Genomic DNA, 21582 nt, shown 5'->3' on the forward strand with positions numbered 1-21582 from the left:
ATCAAAATAAAAATGTTTTCAAGGCGCTTAGTGGCAATGAAACGTTCGCGTAACAATCAGTGTACGAAAGTCAACGAGTGCGTCAACTGATTTTATCCTCTCTCTCTCGTTTCCCATCGGATACTCGCGAAAATATTTCGATGGCGCTTTTTCGTTGTCAGATCAGCGATGGTGATTCCCTCCCCCATCCGACCGCCCCGCGATACAGCGACGGACAGCGACGCCTCCGCGTGGCGTCGATCAATAACATTGTCGTCGACGACACCGACGCCGAGAGCGTCGTTGCGTTTGCGAGGGAACGGCGCGACGCAAGGCGTCACGTTATCCGCGAAAGTCGCACCGAGCGTAACTCCGCGATCGGACCAGGAACTCTGCGCGCAGGAATACGACGGGAATGCGACTTAGGACGTCCCTATTGCTCTCATCAGCTGGCGAAAAACGCGCGTCCAGAAGCGAGGAGAAATCAAGCACCGAGTTGCCGAGGTCCCACCCACGACATGGCCAAGGTAAGCCCAGACGCGAAAAGACTACACGTCGAATTTCTCCATCCGATTGTCAAAATTCCGCCAAGAAAGTAAGATTCTCGGTTACTCAAATCAATGGACGATATCGCGAGTTACAAAGGCATTAGACATAAAGCTGTACAGACACGAAGCTAATAACAAAACACCGGCAATGTCAGATAAATAATTCTAACCGGAGTAGCGCCGTATTTTGCAACTCTAATGGAGAGCAGGAAAAAAGCGAAGGCTCTGATAACAAGAATTGTGACAAAAACAATATTTATCAATGACTTGCAGCTACACTTTCTACATATTGCTGAATCGCGGATAGTTGATCGAGTTGGAGCATTATTTTTCGATTTTGAAATGAATTTTGATACGTCATCGAATTTACGCGTCAACTGTGCAAGATGATCATTTGGCTTCGACGTATTAGGCTCTGTGTACCAGCTTAGATGTCGGCAATCGTGATTATTTTGGTTTCGAAAAAAGTGAGCGATAATATTGCGAAATGATCTATACGATTGAGTCGTATGCACGAGCAAAGTATGATGCTACTTTTACATAATTTAGAGCACATTCTGCTGCAACGGCGCAGACGCGAAAAGATAATCTGGACATTGGCGAATTTCCCAGTGCTCCATTTACGATACGCACGCGATATACATATCAACAATTTCCCCATTGTACAAAATAGACACGCGTGATGATAGGTAATAAGCAGTCGAACCTGAGAGGTGTAAGTCTTGCTTTTTAGTTTGACTTAAAAAAATTATAACTTGTAATTTTATTATTATCTGATTTCTAACACGTGAAAAAATATAAAGTTCGTAAAATAATATTAAAATCGCAGCTGAATAAAAATAACAAGCTTACGGTAGATCGCGTTTATGATGTAATAATATAAACGACATACGCAGACACGCTTTACGCGCACGCTTTAGTTCAATCATTAATTTTATTTTAGGAACAGTTTCGCTTTTCAAAATCTGATCTTACATACAAAATCGTCTTTTAACATTGATTTAAGACGCTAATATAGATTTGTTATTGCCAAATAAGGAAATCTCCGCCTTAATTCGCGATTATAAATTTTAAATTCGTGTTTGGGGTGGTCTTAAATGGAAAAAAAAAAAAAACAGACTGAAAATCGCCGGACTGTGAAATCGACTTGTGCCTTCTTACTGTAGCAAAACTAGTATCGAGCGGCATTGGAACCGCTTTACACATAATAATGTGCTTCGGTACGTCGCTCACACGCTCGCTACATACAAAACATATGTCGTACGGTCGGTGCGGCGCACGGATTTACGGATTGATGAATGCAAACAACCACGTGTCCCGACAGAATAGAAGCGATTGTCAGTTCGTCGTCGGCATGCCAGTGCGTAGCGTGCGTATGTTCGCTCGCTAGCTCGCCCGACGACGGTCGCTCCGTTCGTACGCTCGCACACTCGCTCGCTCGCTGGCAAGGCTACGGATATGCGCGAGTGACCAGCGACGGCAGCGGAGGTGGTGGCGCACACAGCAGGTGTAGTTAGCCGGGGATCGCGAAGCGAATCCGGAAAGTTTTATTGTCATACACCGTTCGCGCGTCGGCCGCGACATGGATCGCGGAGCCGGTCGTTAGTGTTATCGATCCTCCGACGCTTCGCGAGCTCACGTTGCGCAATTACCGTGTTTTTTGTTTTTCCTTTCTCCCTTTCTTTCCGTTTCGCCGAGGAAAACCGTAAGCCACGCCGGTGCTTGTGTACACCGTGGAAAATTTTCCATCGAGTCGGTGCCTTGCGAGAAATGCTGATGACACGAGGTATGTTGTTTTTTTTTTTTTTCTCAAATATTAACGTTTCGCGAGTCTTATCGAGGAAAGCGCCGATATTGAGCGAAAGAGCGGGTGATCGCGCATCCACGCATATGGTAATTTGCACGCTTCGCTGGAAAATATTGTATCGATAAGATCTATTGAAATTAATTGGGATTTTACAGCGCGCTTATCTATGAATCTGCATCTTGTAAATTTAAGTGATCAGTATTTCGACCGTGGCGGATGGCTGTTGATCTCGTGAGAAACAGATATTGAGAGAATGTTAACGACAATGTTTGCGATAGCTTATCTACGAAGGTTACATTAACGTGTACACTCTGAAGTGGGACTCGGTGAGGTGCAAATTTCGCCACGTTTCTCGTCGACCGGATGGCAGATACTATTGCGTTCTTCAGAAAGTTTTCTAAGGTTTTCCAAATTCTATTTTCACACAGAAAAACAATTCTTCGCGCGAACAACCGAATAACCTACAATGAATAACAATAATCTTGGAATATTTTTCACTCTTCGGCGCATCGTTGACATTCATACTGATTTAACAATTTGCCTCTTACGTAACGTTAAACGAGCGAGTTATTAATATCGATGTGGAAGAAATGAGACGCTCACAATTCAGATAATTGAGACAAGAGCTATGACTCCAATTGATCGCCTGTTTATTGCCTATAAAGCGGGCGATGAAATGAGAAACGTGAATTGAACTTTTCTATATCCGCGTGTCCTGCTAACTTCAATCTCTTATCGAATTGCGTTGGACTTGATCGCGAACGCATGTCACGTCGGAAAGGACGCGGGAATGTATTCCATTGAAATTATAATAATTGCAGAGACAGTTACACCGCCAATAACTCCGCGCTATAAGTCATGCCGCCTTGCGCATTAGCTTAATTGCACAACACGTGAATCGAGTACCAGCGGCATGGAAATTCCACAATAACGTCTTGCGATTTCTACGCGGAGAGAATGGAAACGAGGAGTAACAAAAAAAAAAGCGTACCATTATTCGGTTCTCTTTGATAACTGAAAAAGAGGAGAAAACATCTTGAATATCTTACGTCCGGAGAGTCGAGTCGTTTTGAAGCGGGACTCGCGTGAACGCTGTTGAAATTAGACTGTATTATAATTTATCCAAGAAGCGCAGTAGGATGCACTTGTACATTGTACAGTTAAAGTAGGCGGTTTCTTCGTCTCTCGTTGTCTCGAAGAGTAACAAACCATGACTGTTGAGCACGCGTGGGCGCGAATTGGCGCAAATTAAACACCGGAGGCTAAGCTCGCTGAATTCGGCCTTTTACCGTCCATCGTCGTAGAATCTCGCGGAATCGCGTAGAATTTATTCGTGTTTCCTTAATTTCATTCACGTTCTCACTTTCCATATTGAATAATCAAAGTCGTACGATCCCGCTCGCTGACTCGTCGCTTTTTTTTTCACCTTGGCATTTTATTACCACGATGACGATCCGTTGTTGGCAGCCGTGCCTACATCTGTCTGCGTAAATTCCGCACTTGCCTAAGAGAAATACATGTTAATGATGCGAACGAAATCTAAGGATGTGTGTGAAAGTCATAGATAGAAAACTGATGCGGCCGTGATGATTGCTGACCCATTACATTACCGTTTCGCGTAGCTTCTGTCGGTGCTGACGAAATACGAGGTAGCAGAGTCATTCGCAGAGAAAATATCACGCGTTACGAACTGCTTGGACAGAAAACTGTGATTTAGTGTTCTTTGCATAAATATATAAAGTTCACCGTAGAGGATCGATAATCCGTGACTGAATTAGAAATAGTATTTTGTTTATAATTTTATTTTATCATGTGCTATGTGACACAAAAAACATTTAAAAAATAAAAAAACACATTCTATACTGATTCTTCAAATGTCTGCTGTTATATAAAATTATGAATAAATCTTCTACCTCGAATTTCGTTGTAAATTGTACATTGAGGAAAAAGTGTGGATTGGAGAAATATTTGTTGATGAAGCTGTTTTAATAAATACGAAATAATGTGAAATTAATCGAACTGAATATTGTTTTAAATTACAAACTCAAATATGTGAACTAAAAGAATGATTGTTAGTTAAACATATTTAATCACTTTAACTACTTTTTTCTCGCCGTAGGTTTTTCTAAAGCGAGCTTTGAAAAAATTTATGTTTCTACGAGCGTCTTTAAACGAACAGATACAAAAATTATCAAAAGTATCAAATTAATTAATCAAAATTATCTGTCACGAATGGGTTGTCTAAAGTGGACTTTATATATTATACGTAATACTGTTGATAATAATAAATAGAACGGTTATCTACCCGCATATTGTTTTCACAGTAAATAATCGGCGATGATTATTTCCAAAAATTCGAATAACACGCAGTCGGCCTGGTTTGGCAATAGAAAAAGGAAACCGCCGGTGATTTACGGTCGGGACACGAACCCGACCCGCGTAGCGGTTCGCAGTAACCTAGTTCTCAGCCTCGGTGTTCCTATCCACGCGTGTAAACGTTCTATCATCTGTAGGAGAACGCACGTATCCCGTTTCTCGTATCAGGAACGGCATCGATGATAACCACCATTGTCTGCAACACGCTAACACAGTTTCTGTTTTCATTTTAATAAGACACTCACACGTGGAAAATAACTAAACGAGTTATCGTGCAATACATACCAGTGCGAACCTGCAAAAAAAGACAAGTTTCGTAATTGATCATTTTCGTTCGCCCGTTGCTTTGTACATAAATAACGCTCGGTGGAAAGAAGAACCGTATGAAATGGGACGATCGGTGCCCGTGCGTGATTAAGAAGAAGCCGCTCTCGAAACACACAGTCACGAGTTAAGATTAAATTAATCGCTTGACAGAGAAGACTTCTGGAACTATTATTTGGAGGCGAGCCAAGGGCAACGGACTCCATCGCGATGCATCGTCGACTCGAACCTTCTGACCTTTGAAAAAAGAGAGAGAGAGAAAAAAAAAGAAGATAACTGCGCCATTACGTGTAATTAAGCGGCAATTAATTCTACAACTCGGAGAAACTCCGTGTTCTATCATTTCCATTGGGATGATTTCCTCGCGTGACTCGTGTGAAATCGCGCACCCACACCTGTACGTGCGTTTGTTCGCAGAACGTGGGGGAGAGTCGGATACCTGTTCCACGGGCGGCGCGGCCGTCCTTCTTTCCGAAATCGAGAGTGCTCGAGGCGTCGAGGCTTCTATCGGGGGGCCGCCGGTCCACGATCTTCTCAGGATGCTTTCAGTTTGTTAACGCCGAGGACGAGTCCCCGACGCCGCGGGAGAAGTTCTCGGGATTCGCGACGTCATCGCCCAACATTCAGGGTATGTTCGTATCTGTAATCACGTGTATTTAATATATATATGTATATATGTGCTCTCATTCGAAACGATTGTATTTCAGCCGACTCGGCGGCTGATAAGACGTTCACGATATCACCTGTATGGGACATCGATAAGAATGATGTGCAGGACTTGGTGCACTTCGGCGAGGAGAAGAACAGCTTGTTCAGGTGTGGATATATTGTTGTGCGATAATTATACCGTGCGGCACATTTCTAAAGTACGTGACAAAAAATTTACAGACGTATTCCGCTAACGATAATTCCAACTTGTTGTCTCAAAATTAAGAAAGATATTCTAATAATCATGGATCCTCGAATCTCCATTTATTTTCGAGATAATGATTGGAATTGTAGCTTGAACACGCAAGACGCAGCAGTGTAAATTCTATTGTAGAATTGTAGGAACGTGTGCAAAGTGCACGCGATATTATCAGATCGGTCGACAGTATTCCAACGCGATACAATCAATAATACGGCATATATCGACGCCTATGGCGAATGGAGGTCACTTTAAAGCATCTGCCGTAATGTAAGTGATTCTTTCATCAAAAGTAACTGTAAAGTATTTAAAAAAAAAAAAACGAATAGAATACGCCTGTAAATTGTGTGACACTCTTTTTTTACAGTAACATTTGTATAATAGCTACAATAGCCTTATTGCAAAATTAACACTTCTATCGTCTTATACGCTCTTTCGTTGCTCTTAGATTACTCGAGAGTTCTCAGCTGAGCATGATCGAGGATGTCGGCGACACCTGCCTCGTGGAGTCGAACAATTACAATGACACAAGCGCAACGCCGCATTACTTGATGTTCAACAAGCAAAACTCCTTCGAGCACGACGAGAGTCTCGGAATACTGACGCCGGACCAGATGACCGATTTCACAGCGGCGCTGGAGTGCTCGAGGACGCCATCCTGCGAGAACCTCACCGGTTCGGCCGCATCGAAGCTAGCGTTGACGCGGGCATCCGCTTCGACGAGGCCGCTCGTGGACGTGGAACCCGCCGAGGAAGGTTGCACGGAGAGAACGCCTTCGCCGGAGGAGCTGCCGCTCGACCCTAAACCCGTGGAGCCGATCAGGGGTGGCGCCGTGCCGGTGAGCTTCGTCACGTCGGTCACGAGCATAACCAGTCTGGAAGCTGGTTACCAGGGGGACGGCGAGAACTCGCGACCGGCCAGTCGCGGGGCGGATCCGCCGTCTATGGCGGTGCCGCCGGTCAATCTGCCGGCGCCCTGCCGCCAGGACCCGATGACCGACTCGGACTTCTTCACCGAGAGCGACGCCGACGCGCACGAGGAGATTGTGCGGGGCGACAGGAAAGCGCAGGTGATAGACGGCACGCTGTTCTGCGCGCCGGGCGAGCGCGTGTGTCCGAGTTTCACCGGCGAGGAGATGGACTCCAGCGGGATTTACTCGGACCTGGACAAGCTGCAGGCCCCCGGCGAGCAGGAAGTGTCGGAGGAGAACGACGATCGCAGTCCCGACACCGGCGACACCGAGCTCTCGCAAAGGAGCCAACCGTCGCCCGTCATGGCGAACGTCATCATGGATTATCTGCAGGTGCGTTCACGCGTAGGCGAAACTCGGCTATTGCGAGTGATTTTCCTTCTTAGATCTGCCGATTGATGTGTAAAATATTTGCAGAGCTCTCCAAAGACGTCGGACGACACTAGTACCACAAACGAGACAAAGACCTCCGCTGAAGTGACGGCGGTCGAAAAAGTCGAGAGCAGTGAGAACATTAGGCCCAAACCACAAAGCAAGGCCGATACGGTGCCTTTGAAAAAATACAAAATGCCGAAGAGAAACGTCGTCTCGAAAATTAAAGCAATGATCGAGTCGTCTTCGAAAGATGACGCGGAAAAGGAGGCGAGGCGGTCGCAGAGATCAACCAGAAAAGGCGGACGCTGGGACGCCGTGATGAACAAGATAGAGGCCGGCAAGAACGAGCAAAGGACGAGGCCGGCTAGGAAGGAAGTAAAGTCGAGAGTGTCGCAAACCCTCGCCTTGTCACCTTCCACGAGGCCTACGTCGAAGAAAGCTGGCGACGCGAATAACAACAATAATAAGGATAAACGGTGAGTTCTTGAGTGAAATTAGATAAAACTTCTTCTCACGATAATAATTTTTTAAGATCGTTGATCTTTTCCAATTGTGAGTTTTTGATTTATGTTTTTTTGTATCGCAAACCATGTTGGAAATATTGCTGAATTTTAGGAGAATGCGCACTTGGCAGGAAATGAAGTCACCGACGCAGGAAACGGCCAGAAGTTCTGTTCGCAGTTCCATGAGTGATCTCAGCAGCGGTCCAAATAAAGACATGCTAAGTAAGTGGAACATATTTATATTTGAAGAAAATTTGGCGGGAATATGCTAAGTCATGTGGATCAAGGCCTTTAATTAACTCTCCAAAAAAATTCACACAACGTTTCGTAATCTGGCTTTACGCGAGCAGCTCTGATAATAGTATTCCATGTAAATTTCACGAGATGATCTTATTTTGTCACTATTGTGTTACTATATATTGTAACAGAAACTGATTCCGATCAAGATTATGCTTGAAATACATTTTTTTAAATAACAATACGAAGAATATAGAGCCGAAAGGTTAATACATTCGCGACATTGATATTTTCTGGTAGCTGCGGTATATCCAGTTACATTTGTACGTATTTCTGTCTACACTTTTTACGACTGGGTTCAATGCTAATGTATTTTTATAGAGATGTAAGACATGTTGATGTTTTGTGTTGTACTCGTTTCTAAATTAGATGCATTTTCCGAACTGAAATATTTCTACATGTGTCGCGTGTTAAAATTACATAATGAATAAATCTTTCAATAAATTGTATAATATAAACTAACAGAATATGTATACAATTTTTTCACATGTGACTTATTATATTGCTGCAAAAAATTCTTTATACACGAATGCAATCAGGAAAATAGATGCAACACTAGTTTACACGATCTTCAATGTATGCTTGATAGATTTTCACAATAACTAGTATTAGCATTAATTTTTTTACTTAATATAAAAAAAAATGAAATAATTTAAGGCAACTTTTAACAATATTCTAAACAAATATATGAAAAATGGAAAGAAATAACTTCGTTACTTCTTACTGAAGTATGCAAATAAATAAAATGTAATTTTGCGAGATCTTAGAACGAATCGCGTGCTATAAAATTCGATATTTTATCTCTGGAAGAAGAATGCTCAAACAGGAAAGATCTCTCTCTATCTCTCTCTCTCGGTCCTTTATACACGGTTTACCTACTGGAGAGAAAGGCGAGGTCTCTATATCGACCCGCGGCACTCGCACGACCGTAAAAGCTCGGTCGTCGAAGAAGCCGTGGAACTTTATTGGCCCTTTGATCGGCGCCACTGGGGATACAACGTCGTTTTGCTTCCATTATACGAGAGAGGAGGAAGCTGTGTCGAGCGGTGCGCATCGCGCAACTTTACCGCAGTCGCGTTCAGCATCCATCCGGTCGGTAGTCCTCGGCGGGCCTCGTGTCGGATCGTGTGTGCGTGTATATAGAACGTGAGTACGCGCATGTTATCTCCGGTGCATTAGCCGTCCCCCGTCGTCCTTCTCTAACCAAACGCGCACCTATTATCCTCACTCGCTCTCTCGCGAAATCAGGTCATCGGAGAGCAGCGCGCACAGGGAGTTCGTACGCGCGGAAGGGTGAGAAGAGAGCCGTGACAGCCGACGCGTGCACCGTCGCCAGTGGACGAGTCGGCGAGCAACGGAGCGCGCAATATTGTGTCCAGCGGTCGACTCGGGGCATCGATCACCCTGGCGATTCTCGCGCCCGGAGTCTTCGGAATCCGCAAATCTCGTCCTAAATGCGATCGGCTCCTCATCGACGCGAAGTGCGGACGCGAAGAGGAGCGCTCGCCGCCTCTCCTCGGCGTCATCAATTTCCCATCGCGCTCCCTCCATCGTGGTTGCGCACAGCGAGTTCAACACGTGCGAATTGCGTGCAGGTGCGACGCTTGTGACAGCAGTGCGAATTGCTCGTAACGCGAATCTCCGATACCGCCTCGAAGGTTCGCAATTCCTTTCGTTCGGCGAGTCCGGTCAGTAGCCCCGGACGATATTCTCCGACTGTCGGCGGAGATACGCTCGCCGTCGTCCCACCTGTCGCACCGGAATTCGACATTCCCCGTTACGCGGCCGTACCGTGTGATTTGAGGACAATGCGTTCCGCCAGTGCGCCAACCGCACAATCTACCTGCATTCAGGTCTCGCGTTAACGGCACCGCTGCAGCCGACGGCAGCGCACAGGTTAACGCCACTCGCGGTTTATTTCCGACCTCGGGGCCTGCCCTCGTCGTGCTTTCTTTGCGCCTCTCGCTCGCTATGCACCGCCGTGCACCTCCGTCGCTCGGCGGGGATGCCCGCCGCCCTTCGCTCCCCGCAGCCACGTCCCCACCCTCGCCGGCGGCAGGTGTACCCGATCAAGCGACGACCACGTGCGCCACCAAGGTCGACGACTGTCGGTACGCGACTACCGGTCTCTCAATCCGCCCTGCGCGGCCTTACGTAATCAGCGGCTGCTGAGCCCCGCACGTCCGCGCGCGACGATGCGCGCAACGGGCCTCTGAAACGTGCGGCGAAAAGTTATCCGATTAATTCTCCCTTTCGCGCGTTAAATCGCGTCCCGCGCGGTTTTTTTTGTCACCGGCGGTGCCGGAAAAGTACGACGCTGGTCGTCGAAATGTGATCGTATGTGATACAATTGTCACCGATCGGTGTCGGATAGCAAGGTAGGATAATACGGGATACGTGATACAGCTGCAATACAGTCGCGTGATAACTCGTGTGAGCCGAGAAGCCAACAGCGTTTGCACGATCGATCGGCTGCAACCGAAAAGTGGAAGATGCCTGTTGTACGCTTCACGTTGGAGAACGTCGCCGGGATGGCGGCCGGCGCTCGCACACCGGGCGATTCTCACGCTCGGTTCGCAAGATACGGCAGGATAAAGGCGCACAAGCCAGTCGCGTTCCCATCGACGAAGATCACGGATAATTCTGCTTGCGATCTATAATGGCGAGGCGGTGAAAAGGCCGACGATGGGACAGCAAGGATCAAAGGACAGACCTCTCTCGAGAAAGGCGGACTTCGCGCGAGAGTCGGCGAAGATGCGTCTAGGCAGCTTCAAACGAGGTAGAAGGGAACGATTCGAGGTGACCGTATAACGGTGATTCTTCCGGCACGGTGCTATGGTGGTCGGTTTGACGACTACCTCTTTACTTTGTTTGTTTTAATCTCTCAGTGCCGAATCGAAATTTTCCCCCCACTTTCGATCTCGAGATTTTTCTGTATTTATAGATTTTAGAAAATTACAACGATATTAATTTATATACGAGAAATAATCTCTCACGTTGCATCTGCGACATTAAACTTTCAGCGAAACCAAACACAATTTAGCGATTAAGAACAGAACATTATATTCCGAACATTCGAGGTATTAAAATGAGCGGTTGGAATATTTGAAAATATCGAAAAGTGGGAGAAAGGTTTCGTGGTTCCTTTAAATATAGAGAACAGCGTCGACGCATCTGTTTTCCTAATTATCTAAAATCCGCTTCTGCTTCTTCACCGCGCGATATTCACAATACATATTTTCAGAGAGATCACCGACATCCACAAACCCACCTAGAAGATTTGTCGCGAACGGCCACGCTAATCATCATCCGATCCGTGTGAATAGTTTTGATGTAAAAAAGAACTGCATCGATGTGACGGTCGAACTCGGTAAATATATACCTATCAGATTATTATACGAGATCATTAGGTAACTACGCCCATGCGTGTCGGTTTGACAATCAGAATGAGCGAGAGGGTGGGAGGGGGGGGGGGGGGAACGAAGAAGAACGAGAGCACCGTCACGTATTTCCGGTTGGGGAGCCTCATTTGCCACGACGAGCTGCACCGACACGATAAAAAGAGAGAGCGTCTTTCATCTCCGAGACTAACTACTAATCTAACACAACTTCATCTACCGGTTCGCGATTCGTAAATTGCATACTTAAAGTCGCGCGCTAAATAGCAAACACCTAAGTGTCTTTGAAAATTTCTCTCGAGAGCTTTTTTTATTTGCGGCCTTTGATAGAGAGAAAAGAGCTTATGTCAGTTATATGACAAGTTGTGGATGCCCAAGCTCTCCCTACTTTCCCTCAAGATAAAGACACGGTCAAGATTAGAAATTCTCGATGGCTTTACGACGCGAGTTATCGAAATCTTTGACCTCAAAATTTGTCATAGTCATTATTCACGGGCATCGATTGCATTTGTCAAGCCTGTTCTTCCGCACGATTTTAATGCGATTAAGTATACTCTTTACATTAGATTGTGTCATAAAATTGCCGTTTTTGTAGATTAAAATCATTATTCAATTAAAAGATGCATCATTAGCATTAATCGTTGTCTCTCAATCGGATATTAAATAGTACATTTTATTTTTATAAAATTCCACGTTTTGAGACTAAAAATTACTCCAATTTTTTAATTATTGCTTTATGCATATTTCTTTTCTTGTCAAATCATCATCGAATATTCGCTAACAGCGTTTTCTTCGAAATCTATATAAAAAAGTATTCGCAATTCTTTGGAAGATACTCGTTTACTCTTGTGAACAAGAACAAGCAACTCGATAATCAACGAAAATTGAAAAGCACAATACCGTTGTAAATGCTAAATAGCAGAACCGGAAATATATTTTAAGCTTTATTAATCGCGATCAATTTTCAACTGATCAAAAAGCGGCAATTTTACGTGATATAATTAATTAATGGTTTTGAATTGATCTTGAACTCATGTTAAATTATACACTGTAAAAAATTACTGACTGACAATTAAGACAAAAGTGTTTGAAGTTTTCTTACAGTCACATTGTCTGAATTTTCGGACAGAATATTGTCTGAATTTCTAGCCACAGTTGTCTGAATTTCTAAATTTTTCGGACAGACGCGCCATTATTCTGAACTTTCAGAGAAACTACTCTGATAATTAAGACAGATTGTCTGAAATTACTTTCAGGCACCCAGATCTGAAAATTCAGACAAAAATGTGTCTGAATTTTTAGGCAATTTTTTACAGTGTACGTATATTAATTTATATAAAAAAAATCCTGTATAGGGATGTAGATATTTTTATATAATACATGAATTTGTTATCTCGCACGAGCGATGAAACGGTTCTCGTCGTACGGTACTCGTACGCTCGCTGGTGCGCGGACTCGAGTACTACTGGTTAGTGCTCAGCATGCTTTCGTTAACGCAACACATTCTCTTTACAGAAAAGAGCCCACCGTCAGCGCGAAAGCCAGCGATAACGAGGAGATTAGCCACCAATGCTTCCGCAAAACAGAAGTCCTCCACGTCGTCAATAAAAGGTACGTTCAAAAATTCTTTTAGCAATCATGCGATTTTTATCCGCTTTAGACAATCTGCAATTCGCGAATCCGAGATGGAAATCTTTATAATTTCACGTGACAGAAAACACAAAAGTCGAATTTGTGTTAACAATGTTTTACATTTTCGATTTAGAATTTGTGCTCTAAATTCAATTTTAAATTGATTAACCAGTCAAGTTATTCAAATGACTCTAGATTTTTGAATCAATAGTTGTACACGAAAATTTAATTCAAAAATGCCTTTCTTCTATTGTACGCTACATGAAATTGCAAAGAAATTTTACATCAATTGTTGCCGCAAATTCTCTAATACGTTTTCCATTATATAAAATTATAGATAGATTTATTATTAGATTCGCAAATTATAGATCGTCTAAAGCGAACTTTATATAGCCGGCGAGCTTATAATAAAACTCTTACTCTATCATCATCTCTTTCATCAATACCAGTCCATCACATTCATCATTTTGCAAATGACAGAATAAAATGAAAACTAATGTTTGCACATTGTGCTTTCCAATCCATTAGTCGTCTCATTACTTTGGCGACTAGTTTCTAAAAAGTTCCCACGATTATTTTGCAGCAACCGTACGTGGACGCCTGCACATTTGTGCGCGCACACACACACAAACGTATACGCGCACGCATACACGCACGCACGTGCGTACACTCAAGTGCATTAATTTGCTCAGTGCAGTAACGCGTCGCACGCGCTCGCTCATTCGTTGCGACCGGAATTGACGCACTCGCTTGTATCTACATACATGCGTGTCGCTCCGTACGAGTCTCGCTGTTTCGAAGAAAGTCGTAGCTTTCTCCCAATAATCCCGAGTGCTAAAACTCTTTTACTTGGTCGTCTTTCCCTTCAAAATTCCGCAAAAATCCACTAGCGCCCGGTCTATCGCCGCGACTGGCGAGAAAGAGAGAGAGAGAGAGAGATCGTTATCAGAAATCGGTGTTCTAAATAATACGCAATGGCGAAAGCAGTTTCCGCGAGCTCTCCGCGAATCGTTCTCGTAGAACGGAAAGAAGGTAAAAAAAAGAAAAAAGAAAAAAAGATACGTTTTGAAAGGGTTCCGTTATCGCCATCGCGTTCATCGCCGTTGCATTCGACATTCATCGCGGATTCTGACGTAAGAGACGTTATTATATACAATCGTCGACCATCGTAGTCCGCAATGCTCGACGACCGTAAGAGTAATCACGAACACGCGCGCGTATATGCGTCTCCTTCCGTCTAAGGGCGACCGATTCCAAATGAGAAAACTCGAGGTTCCCGACGCATGCCGGCTTCACGACTAGTTACGCCGGAAGAACCGCAGAATTTTGCTGAGGGAGATTAACGCGATCTCTGCGTTTAGTGTGTCGATTTGCGCACTCGTTAGATTGTAAATAGAAATGCGTTTCCGCCCTTCGAGCGTGCCAAGACGCATAAGCGGCTAAAAATATTATTTTTTCCAAATTAAAAACAGCGCTAAAAAAATTTTCAAACTGAATCAATCGAGAAAACAATCACAAGTCTACAATAAAATTTCATGTGAATTTTCGTAATCTCAATGTGACGCTCACACACACTTGGTGTTAATTTCACTCCAGAATGTTGCAACTACATTACGTGGACGTATTTTTCTTTCACTCTTTACAAACACGCGCTAGAATACGTAAAGAACACAATTTTCCAGCCTGGTGGCTTCTCAGGAATAGGAAAAATTTCTTATTACGAAATGTGGAAGATTGATATTTCGAAGCAGGCTCGTGCGAAATGCTCGCACTGTTTTTCTTCCTGTTTATTAATTTCGAGGATCCACCTTGCGTCTACGTAGTGGCGACGAGAGCGGCAGAATGAACACGGGGTGGGGGGCATGTAGCTTTCCGAGGTGGCCCGTGGCTCGTGCTAATTCAGTCGGCGCGCGAACTCGGCCAGCAAATTGTTACGAATGACGATTCTGATTAGAAACGCGCGCGCGGTTTTTACGACTTCGTCGTAAAGTGCCTGTCGGAGAAGAAATCGAGCGCCCTTTTTTATCGTTCAAGGTGGATCGACGAACAGTCCCGCTTTAAACGTCCCGCCGCACGGTCGGATCGACGAGGATGCACAATCGTTAGGTTGATATCCGATTCTGTTTACATCGCGCGCTTCTTACGCACGCATCGGTGATAAATGTCTCGATCCACTACTCCACGCAGAAACCCCAAAATACTTGAGGTTTTCTGGCAGATGTGATGGAGGGGGCAGCGGCAGGTACCAAAAGAGGGACGTGTAGGAAGCGAATTTTCTTGGCCACTGATCACGAGCGATAGTCGCCGATGTGTCTTTTGGCAATTTCGCAACTGCGTGCCGTTATGATTGACCTTAACCCGATGTGTCTCTTCATTGAACGACAAGCTCGCATGACAATCGCGCGCTTCGGCCTCTGAGAGAGGAGACCCCGATTTCGCGTTTCGCACAGATCTTCGCGAGAACACTCGTCGCGAGATTGGGACGTGACATAAACGTGCGGAATTCACCGTTTACACGATCGTTCTGTATGTTTGGGTTCGATAAACCACGTGATTTCCCCATGTGCGCGCGTTGTATGTACGTCTATTATGTATCAATAGACCTGACGCTGGTCGAACCCGACGAAGTTAGTACAAGTGAACTGGTTTTCCAATCGACATTTCCTTCGATCCCCGAATTCGATTACACTTGTATATACAGTAACTGTGTTGACGCAAAATTAAGACTGAGCGATCGAACGATTTCTTCGGAATGACACACTGATCTCGCCGTAATAAATTGGGTGGATTACGGGACGGTAAGAGATACAATAAGGACGCCGCGGACATTGCACGCGTATCGAGACACTTGTGTACGATTGACGGCACGTGGGCCGGATTCATTGACACGCCGGAGTGGGTGGGTCAGTTTTTCGACCGACACTCGGGTGCGTTTGTTTTTTTTTTTTTTTTTTTTTTGGAGAATAAATATCGAACGGTGATGATGATGGACTCGGTGTCGACGCTAATTGCAGATCGTGAGTCGAAGGAGGCTCACAACACCACCTACGCGGTAAGGACGTTGGAGAAGCGGGATCAGGCCGCGCAAACCACCGTGCCCTATGAGGCTCTACGCGCGGAGCAAGCGGAGCGGGCCGCACAGGCGCTCGCGGTGACTGTACAATATCTGGCGTTCGAGGTACGAGCTTAATTTGTCGCCGCCTGAGGTCAAAAGCGATATTAACGAACGATATGACGGTTCTTTTTTCCCAGCTGGACGCGTTTGCCACGCCTAAACTGAAGAAGGACTTCGAGAAGCTGAAGGCCGAGTGCGAGAAAATGAAGAAGGAACGGTCAGCCGTGCTTTCAGAGATCGATGATCTACGCGCGAGATGCATCGGCATGGAGGAGAAACTCGAGGCGGAGAGGGAGGATCACCGCAAAGCTCTGGATCAGCTTCGCGATGAGCGTAAGCGTCTTGTGTATTTACTTTCTTGAACCCTTGTACGCGGCTTACATCTTCAGTTTAGAATTTTGAGAACTTTTTAATTAGCTGGCACTTTTGTAATCATCGCACGCAAATATCCAGATACGTTCGATACGTGAAATTGCCTAATTGTAAACTTCCGTCGTGTGTGCCTGAAAATTTACGCGCGAAAAATTAATAATTTCGCGAATAAAACGGACTCAAGTTTGCAGTACGCACTTTTTAGAAAAAAAAAACCGTATTTAACAGACACAAAGTATCGCTAATGCCAGCGGATATTATTTCCTGTAGTTATTCATGCACTAACGAATGTAATAGTCCTAATATCAATATGTGAATCGTGCCTGCATGAAGTGGAACAATTGTTAATTAAAGCGAACGATTTAGCAGTGCCTACGCGTAATTCAATGCCTACGCGGTTAATCCTGAATTTGTTTTTTTTTTTTCTTCTTTTTTTTGTTAGGAGATATTTTGAACTCGCCGAAAGATTTAGTTCTTAACTTAGTTCTCACGTAACGTTCGATGTTTCGATAGGCGCTAATTATAGATTCAATGCGTGCTCCCAGTTTAGCTTTATATACATTTTTGCTTTTCAACTTAATGTCCTCAATATACTGTAACAAAATAAACTTAAATTGGACTGTAAAAACGGAGTAACATTAAAGATGAAACCTTTGTTATGATTATTTGTTTATTTATTAATAGAAACTTTTTTTTGGCACATTGAATATGCGCAATAAACGTAATAACACAGATGATTTAATCATTTTTTGTCACATATTAAATTCGTCTCTATAATAACTATTAAAATATGTCATAAAAAATATATGTTGTTAAAAAAATAAAAATTAACAATCTTATTGAAATAAATGGGAGACACATTAAACAATACATTCTGTTATTTTATATAAAAAGTGACTCGTGATTTCGAAATAAATGATTTTTAGGCCAATAGTTTTTTTATTTAAAATTCTACTTTTAGCAAGAAAATTAAAATTAACATTTTGATGTTTCAGTGGAAACTCACAAGGCGAAACAAGTAGCTGCGCTTGTCGAAACTCTGAAAGAGGAGAGGCGCAAGTACGATGTCAGACTGGAAGAGGTCACGAGGGAACATCGTGCAACAATCGCGAAACTACGCGCCGAGCAGATCAACGAACTGTCCCGCAAGGAGGAGATGAGGAGGTCCGTGGTTCACGACCAAGGCGCCGCACTGATGGCGGAAATCGAGTCTCTGAGATCTGTGCTCGAGCTGAAGAGCCAAGAGAACACGGCTCTTCGGTCGGAGCTGGACAATTATAGACGCGACATCGAGGAGAAGGACGCTTTGCAGATACGGCTCGACATGGCCGAGGCCAGATGCGAGGATCTGAAAGCGCAACTGCAACGGAAGGACTCATTCGAACGGCAGGTGTCGCACGAGAACGAAATGCTTCACGAATCAATTCATCAAGTTTCGAAGCACAACAAACGACTATCTCAGCGCAACGAGGAACTACAGTGGAAGCTACGGAACAAGAACGATTGGGTGAGTGTTCTTGCGAATCAGCTAAACCCGCGGCTAACCCGGTCTACAGGTCCGGAACAGGAACATACTTTTTCGCCTGATAAAAGCGCTCATTCATCATCATCGAATATGAAATTCATGGTTGAGAAGGGCGCCTCCGTATCTTGGACCTTGGAGATCGACGATCTGTCCAAGGGAATGTCTGATTCGTTCAGTACGTTACCGAAAGTAGGTAGATCCTCCGAAAGCGCGACGACAGTTTCCAGGCAAGGATCACTCCGATTGACATCGAACAGGCCCGTCGCGGACACCAGAGCGAGATCGAAAAGCATCTCCGCCACGTGTGATTCGGCGCGAGCCGCAGTGGTAGAGGAGGCATCCGCCGTGTGGTCGCCGTCGTTCAATTCGACGCCAGTCCCGCGACGCCGTCCCAGAAAGGATCAGTCGTCGCCCTGCTCGTCATCGTCTTCGTCGTCTTCCACGTCGTCCGCGGCGTCAACCGTGAATCCCGCGGTGGCCGCCGCGGTGGCCGCCGCAGCCGCCGCCGCGGCAGCGGACGACTGTAGCGTAGGCGGCGGTCAGAGGCCCCAGGAAGCCGGCGGGGAGGCGATGATATCCGAGGAGACGTCGGCGTCTAGCAGCGAGGACGAATCCTTCACCGGCAGCGATATCGCGCGCTTAGGGATACAGTTCGCTTGGGGCAAGCCGATCAAGTAACACTCGAGCGAACAATTATCGCGGCCCGCTGTCACCTGCCTACGCATTCTTTCTCGCGTGTAATGGTGGTTATTTTCGAATCACCGCACACGGCCGCTATCATTGTTCTTGCCTAACGGTGGAGTTGTTTCTCGGCGTGAATATCTTGCGGATCTTCGTTGCACGTGATCATTCCCTTTCATCCGTTTGCAGACATTTCATGTTGCGTAATGTCCGGCACCGCGTCTTATTTTTTTTTTCCGACTGATGATGCACCTGTCGGGTCGAAAAATTAGAGTGAGAAGAGTGACATTTAAGTTATGTGTTTTTAAGCGAGTGTGCCGCGCGATTAACTCATTCAAGCAATTCCGGAGTATAATGTTGTAAGTTAGTGAGATGTTTAAGGATAAATTCCACGACGTATTTTAACGTTACGACTGTATAAATTAGACTAGTACGATCGTTTCCATGGTTTCTCGATTACGAGGACGTGTCACCTCTCCCAACACACTTTTTCCATTGCGAATTCAGGCAAGCGTGATTTTAATAGGATCGTCGGAATACATTACTCAGTGATTTTTCGATACATACAACGACACATACGACTGCTTCGTTTGCTGCGATCTAAGCAACTGTATTTTTTTTTTTTTTTTAAATAATTTTTGCTAACAAACGTTGATGATACAGGTACAAATCATGCGACATTTTTATTTTCTGAACTTTCGACATTAAAAAAGGGAAATTTAATGTCGCCTGGCTGACAATTTTTATTCCGATTTTTCTCAGAATTTCACAGATACCCAGCCCTCTGGATACTTTTTATATTTAAGTGATCGAGTTTTATAAGCATTATTACTTTTCTTTGGTACAGAGACCATGTAATATTGTAGAAGATATATATAAGAGCATGACAAAACAAAAATATTCCTCATTCGCAATCATGTAGATTTCATATTTGTAACTCAGGTTTTTCTCCTTTTCTTCAACCATTAGACTTCTTGTTTTCTGACGTATTACATTTTAAAATTTCTTACTAATTTAAGCTAATTGCTTATTTTTATTATAAAATTTGGGACAAGATTGTGAATACCATTTTTGTCTGTAACATGTCCTTGTGTATAACAGTGCGAAAATTATGCGTAATTAACTTGGCAAATATAGCAAAGAAAATGAAAATTATTAATAACAAACTAGCACATCGCGACAAAGAGTGTTAATTTCACAGTCCGTTCCATAGGCAAGTGGTAGTTTAGATATATAAAAGGGAAACATCTCGACATATAGAAACCAAATATTACTCACTGAGAAAGTATGTTTTTTTCTCATGTGTGCTGATAACATCGATGTATTATATACTTCTCGAATAAATAAGCATCTAAATTGTAGAAATTTGACAAGATTTCTGTTTGTCTTTGTTAATTGCTGTGGCTTAAGCCAAGAGCTCACACTTCAGGTACCTCAATTATATTAATCAATCGCAACTTAAATTGTATTCAAAGCTTAATAAAAATATGTCAGCGATTATTTTGAAAATAAGTTTGAGATCTTTTCCTGAATATAATATGAGATAATGAAGATTTTAAGCTGCGATGTGATCATCGATTAATTTAACTAATTCAAATCGAAATAAAGAGATATGCTTACTGTTATAATCACTATTAATTAGATTACTTGTTGATTATTCATCTGTGATGTCCTCTTTGTTTGAAAATTAATAAAACGTTTTGTTATGTAAATCATTACTTTATTTATTCCGATACTTAAAATATTAAATAAAGGAGAAAATAAATATCTTATTTTGAATGTGTTCATTAGCTCTGACAACCATGAACTACATAGCTACATATATATTGGAATGTGCCTTTCCACATAATCCTTCCCACATAAAACCTGTATCACATGCATCGAAGATTCGAATTCATCCAATTGAATAATCACAATTTTAACCCACTTCATTCTGATAGGTCAAATTTTAATCTTCAATTCATAATTTTTAACCTTAAATGCATAATGTGATACGGACTTTAATGCACAAAACAGAGCAACTGGCTAATCTTATAATTTTCCTTCATAAACACATTGAAAGCCTCAATTTTTAATACTATAATTATTATGAAAAGTCTAACTTCTACCAGCTACTGAACTATGTAAAATAGAATAATTAGTAGAGACTAAACTTTTGATTGTGATTGTACCGTGAAAGAAGAGAGTAACAGAATATCTAATTTTGATACCTTCCTCATTGTCCTGTGCCTTGAGTCACGGCGTGTTCCAGCATATATATAGTTTAATGATCATCTGCTTTTATGCACATCGAAAATGTTAATTTCCACCAAATTACGTTGAACGCAACTTGCACTTGGATGAATAACTAAATAATTGTATAGTTTTCTCTTTATTTCTATTCTTGACACATTGATTTTGAACACATTTTCTATTAACGTATACTCCTTAATTCTCTCTTTTATTCTAAAAAAAAAAATATACAACTGTAAGTCATTTGTATGTAAAAAAAATTTACTTCGGTATGTTATAAAGTTCAAGAAATTGAAAATGTCTTATACTCTTACGTCACGATGATAACGTTGACGTCTCTTTTGATTCCTTTGTTGCACAGGTTTCCAAAATATTCTTCAAAGATTATTAGCGTTTAAACGCGAACTGCGCGAACCAAGGGGTCATCGTGCACTAGTTTAAAGGTATATTCAGATTTACATGCATAACCGCACAATGCACATGACAACGAAACGGACCAATCACGTGTTGTACGGATCCGCGTTCGCAAACTTCATCAGC

General features: G+C 43.4%; 1 protein-coding gene and 2 long non-coding RNA genes across 3 annotated transcripts; 1 reads left to right on the forward strand and 2 right to left on the reverse strand.

The window, feature by feature from the left end:
- Positions 1 to 69: 69 nt before the first annotated feature.
- Positions 70 to 20522, forward strand: LOC105675786 (microtubule-associated protein futsch). Its single transcript, XM_012373190.2, is given in 12 exon segments — positions 70 to 346; positions 349 to 506; positions 5452 to 5662; positions 5742 to 5850; positions 6390 to 7245; positions 7330 to 7763; positions 7903 to 8012; positions 11332 to 11457; positions 13001 to 13096; positions 16132 to 16295; positions 16370 to 16565; positions 17600 to 20522. Coding segments are annotated over 12 exon segments (3846 nt in total). The 5' UTR covers positions 70 to 168; the 3' UTR covers positions 18808 to 20522.
- On the reverse strand, positions 2388 to 5456 carry LOC137001322 (uncharacterized). Its single transcript, XR_010891386.1, has 2 exons — positions 3945 to 5456; positions 2388 to 3838 (listed from the first exon to the last, which is right to left on the reverse strand). It is a non-coding gene; the product is annotated as an uncharacterized lncRNA (long non-coding RNA).
- Positions 16050 to 21488, reverse strand: LOC137001325 (uncharacterized). The gene is made up of 2 exons (XR_010891389.1): positions 21357 to 21488; positions 16050 to 21255 (listed from the first exon to the last, which is right to left on the reverse strand). It is a non-coding gene; the product is annotated as an uncharacterized lncRNA (long non-coding RNA).
- Positions 21489 to 21582: the final 94 nt, after the last annotated feature.

The sequence above is a fragment of the Linepithema humile genome, chromosome 7, assembly GCF_040581485.1.
Source record: "Linepithema humile isolate Giens D197 chromosome 7, Lhum_UNIL_v1.0, whole genome shotgun sequence".
In the NCBI taxonomy this organism is placed as follows: domain Eukaryota; kingdom Metazoa; phylum Arthropoda; class Insecta; order Hymenoptera; family Formicidae; genus Linepithema; species Linepithema humile.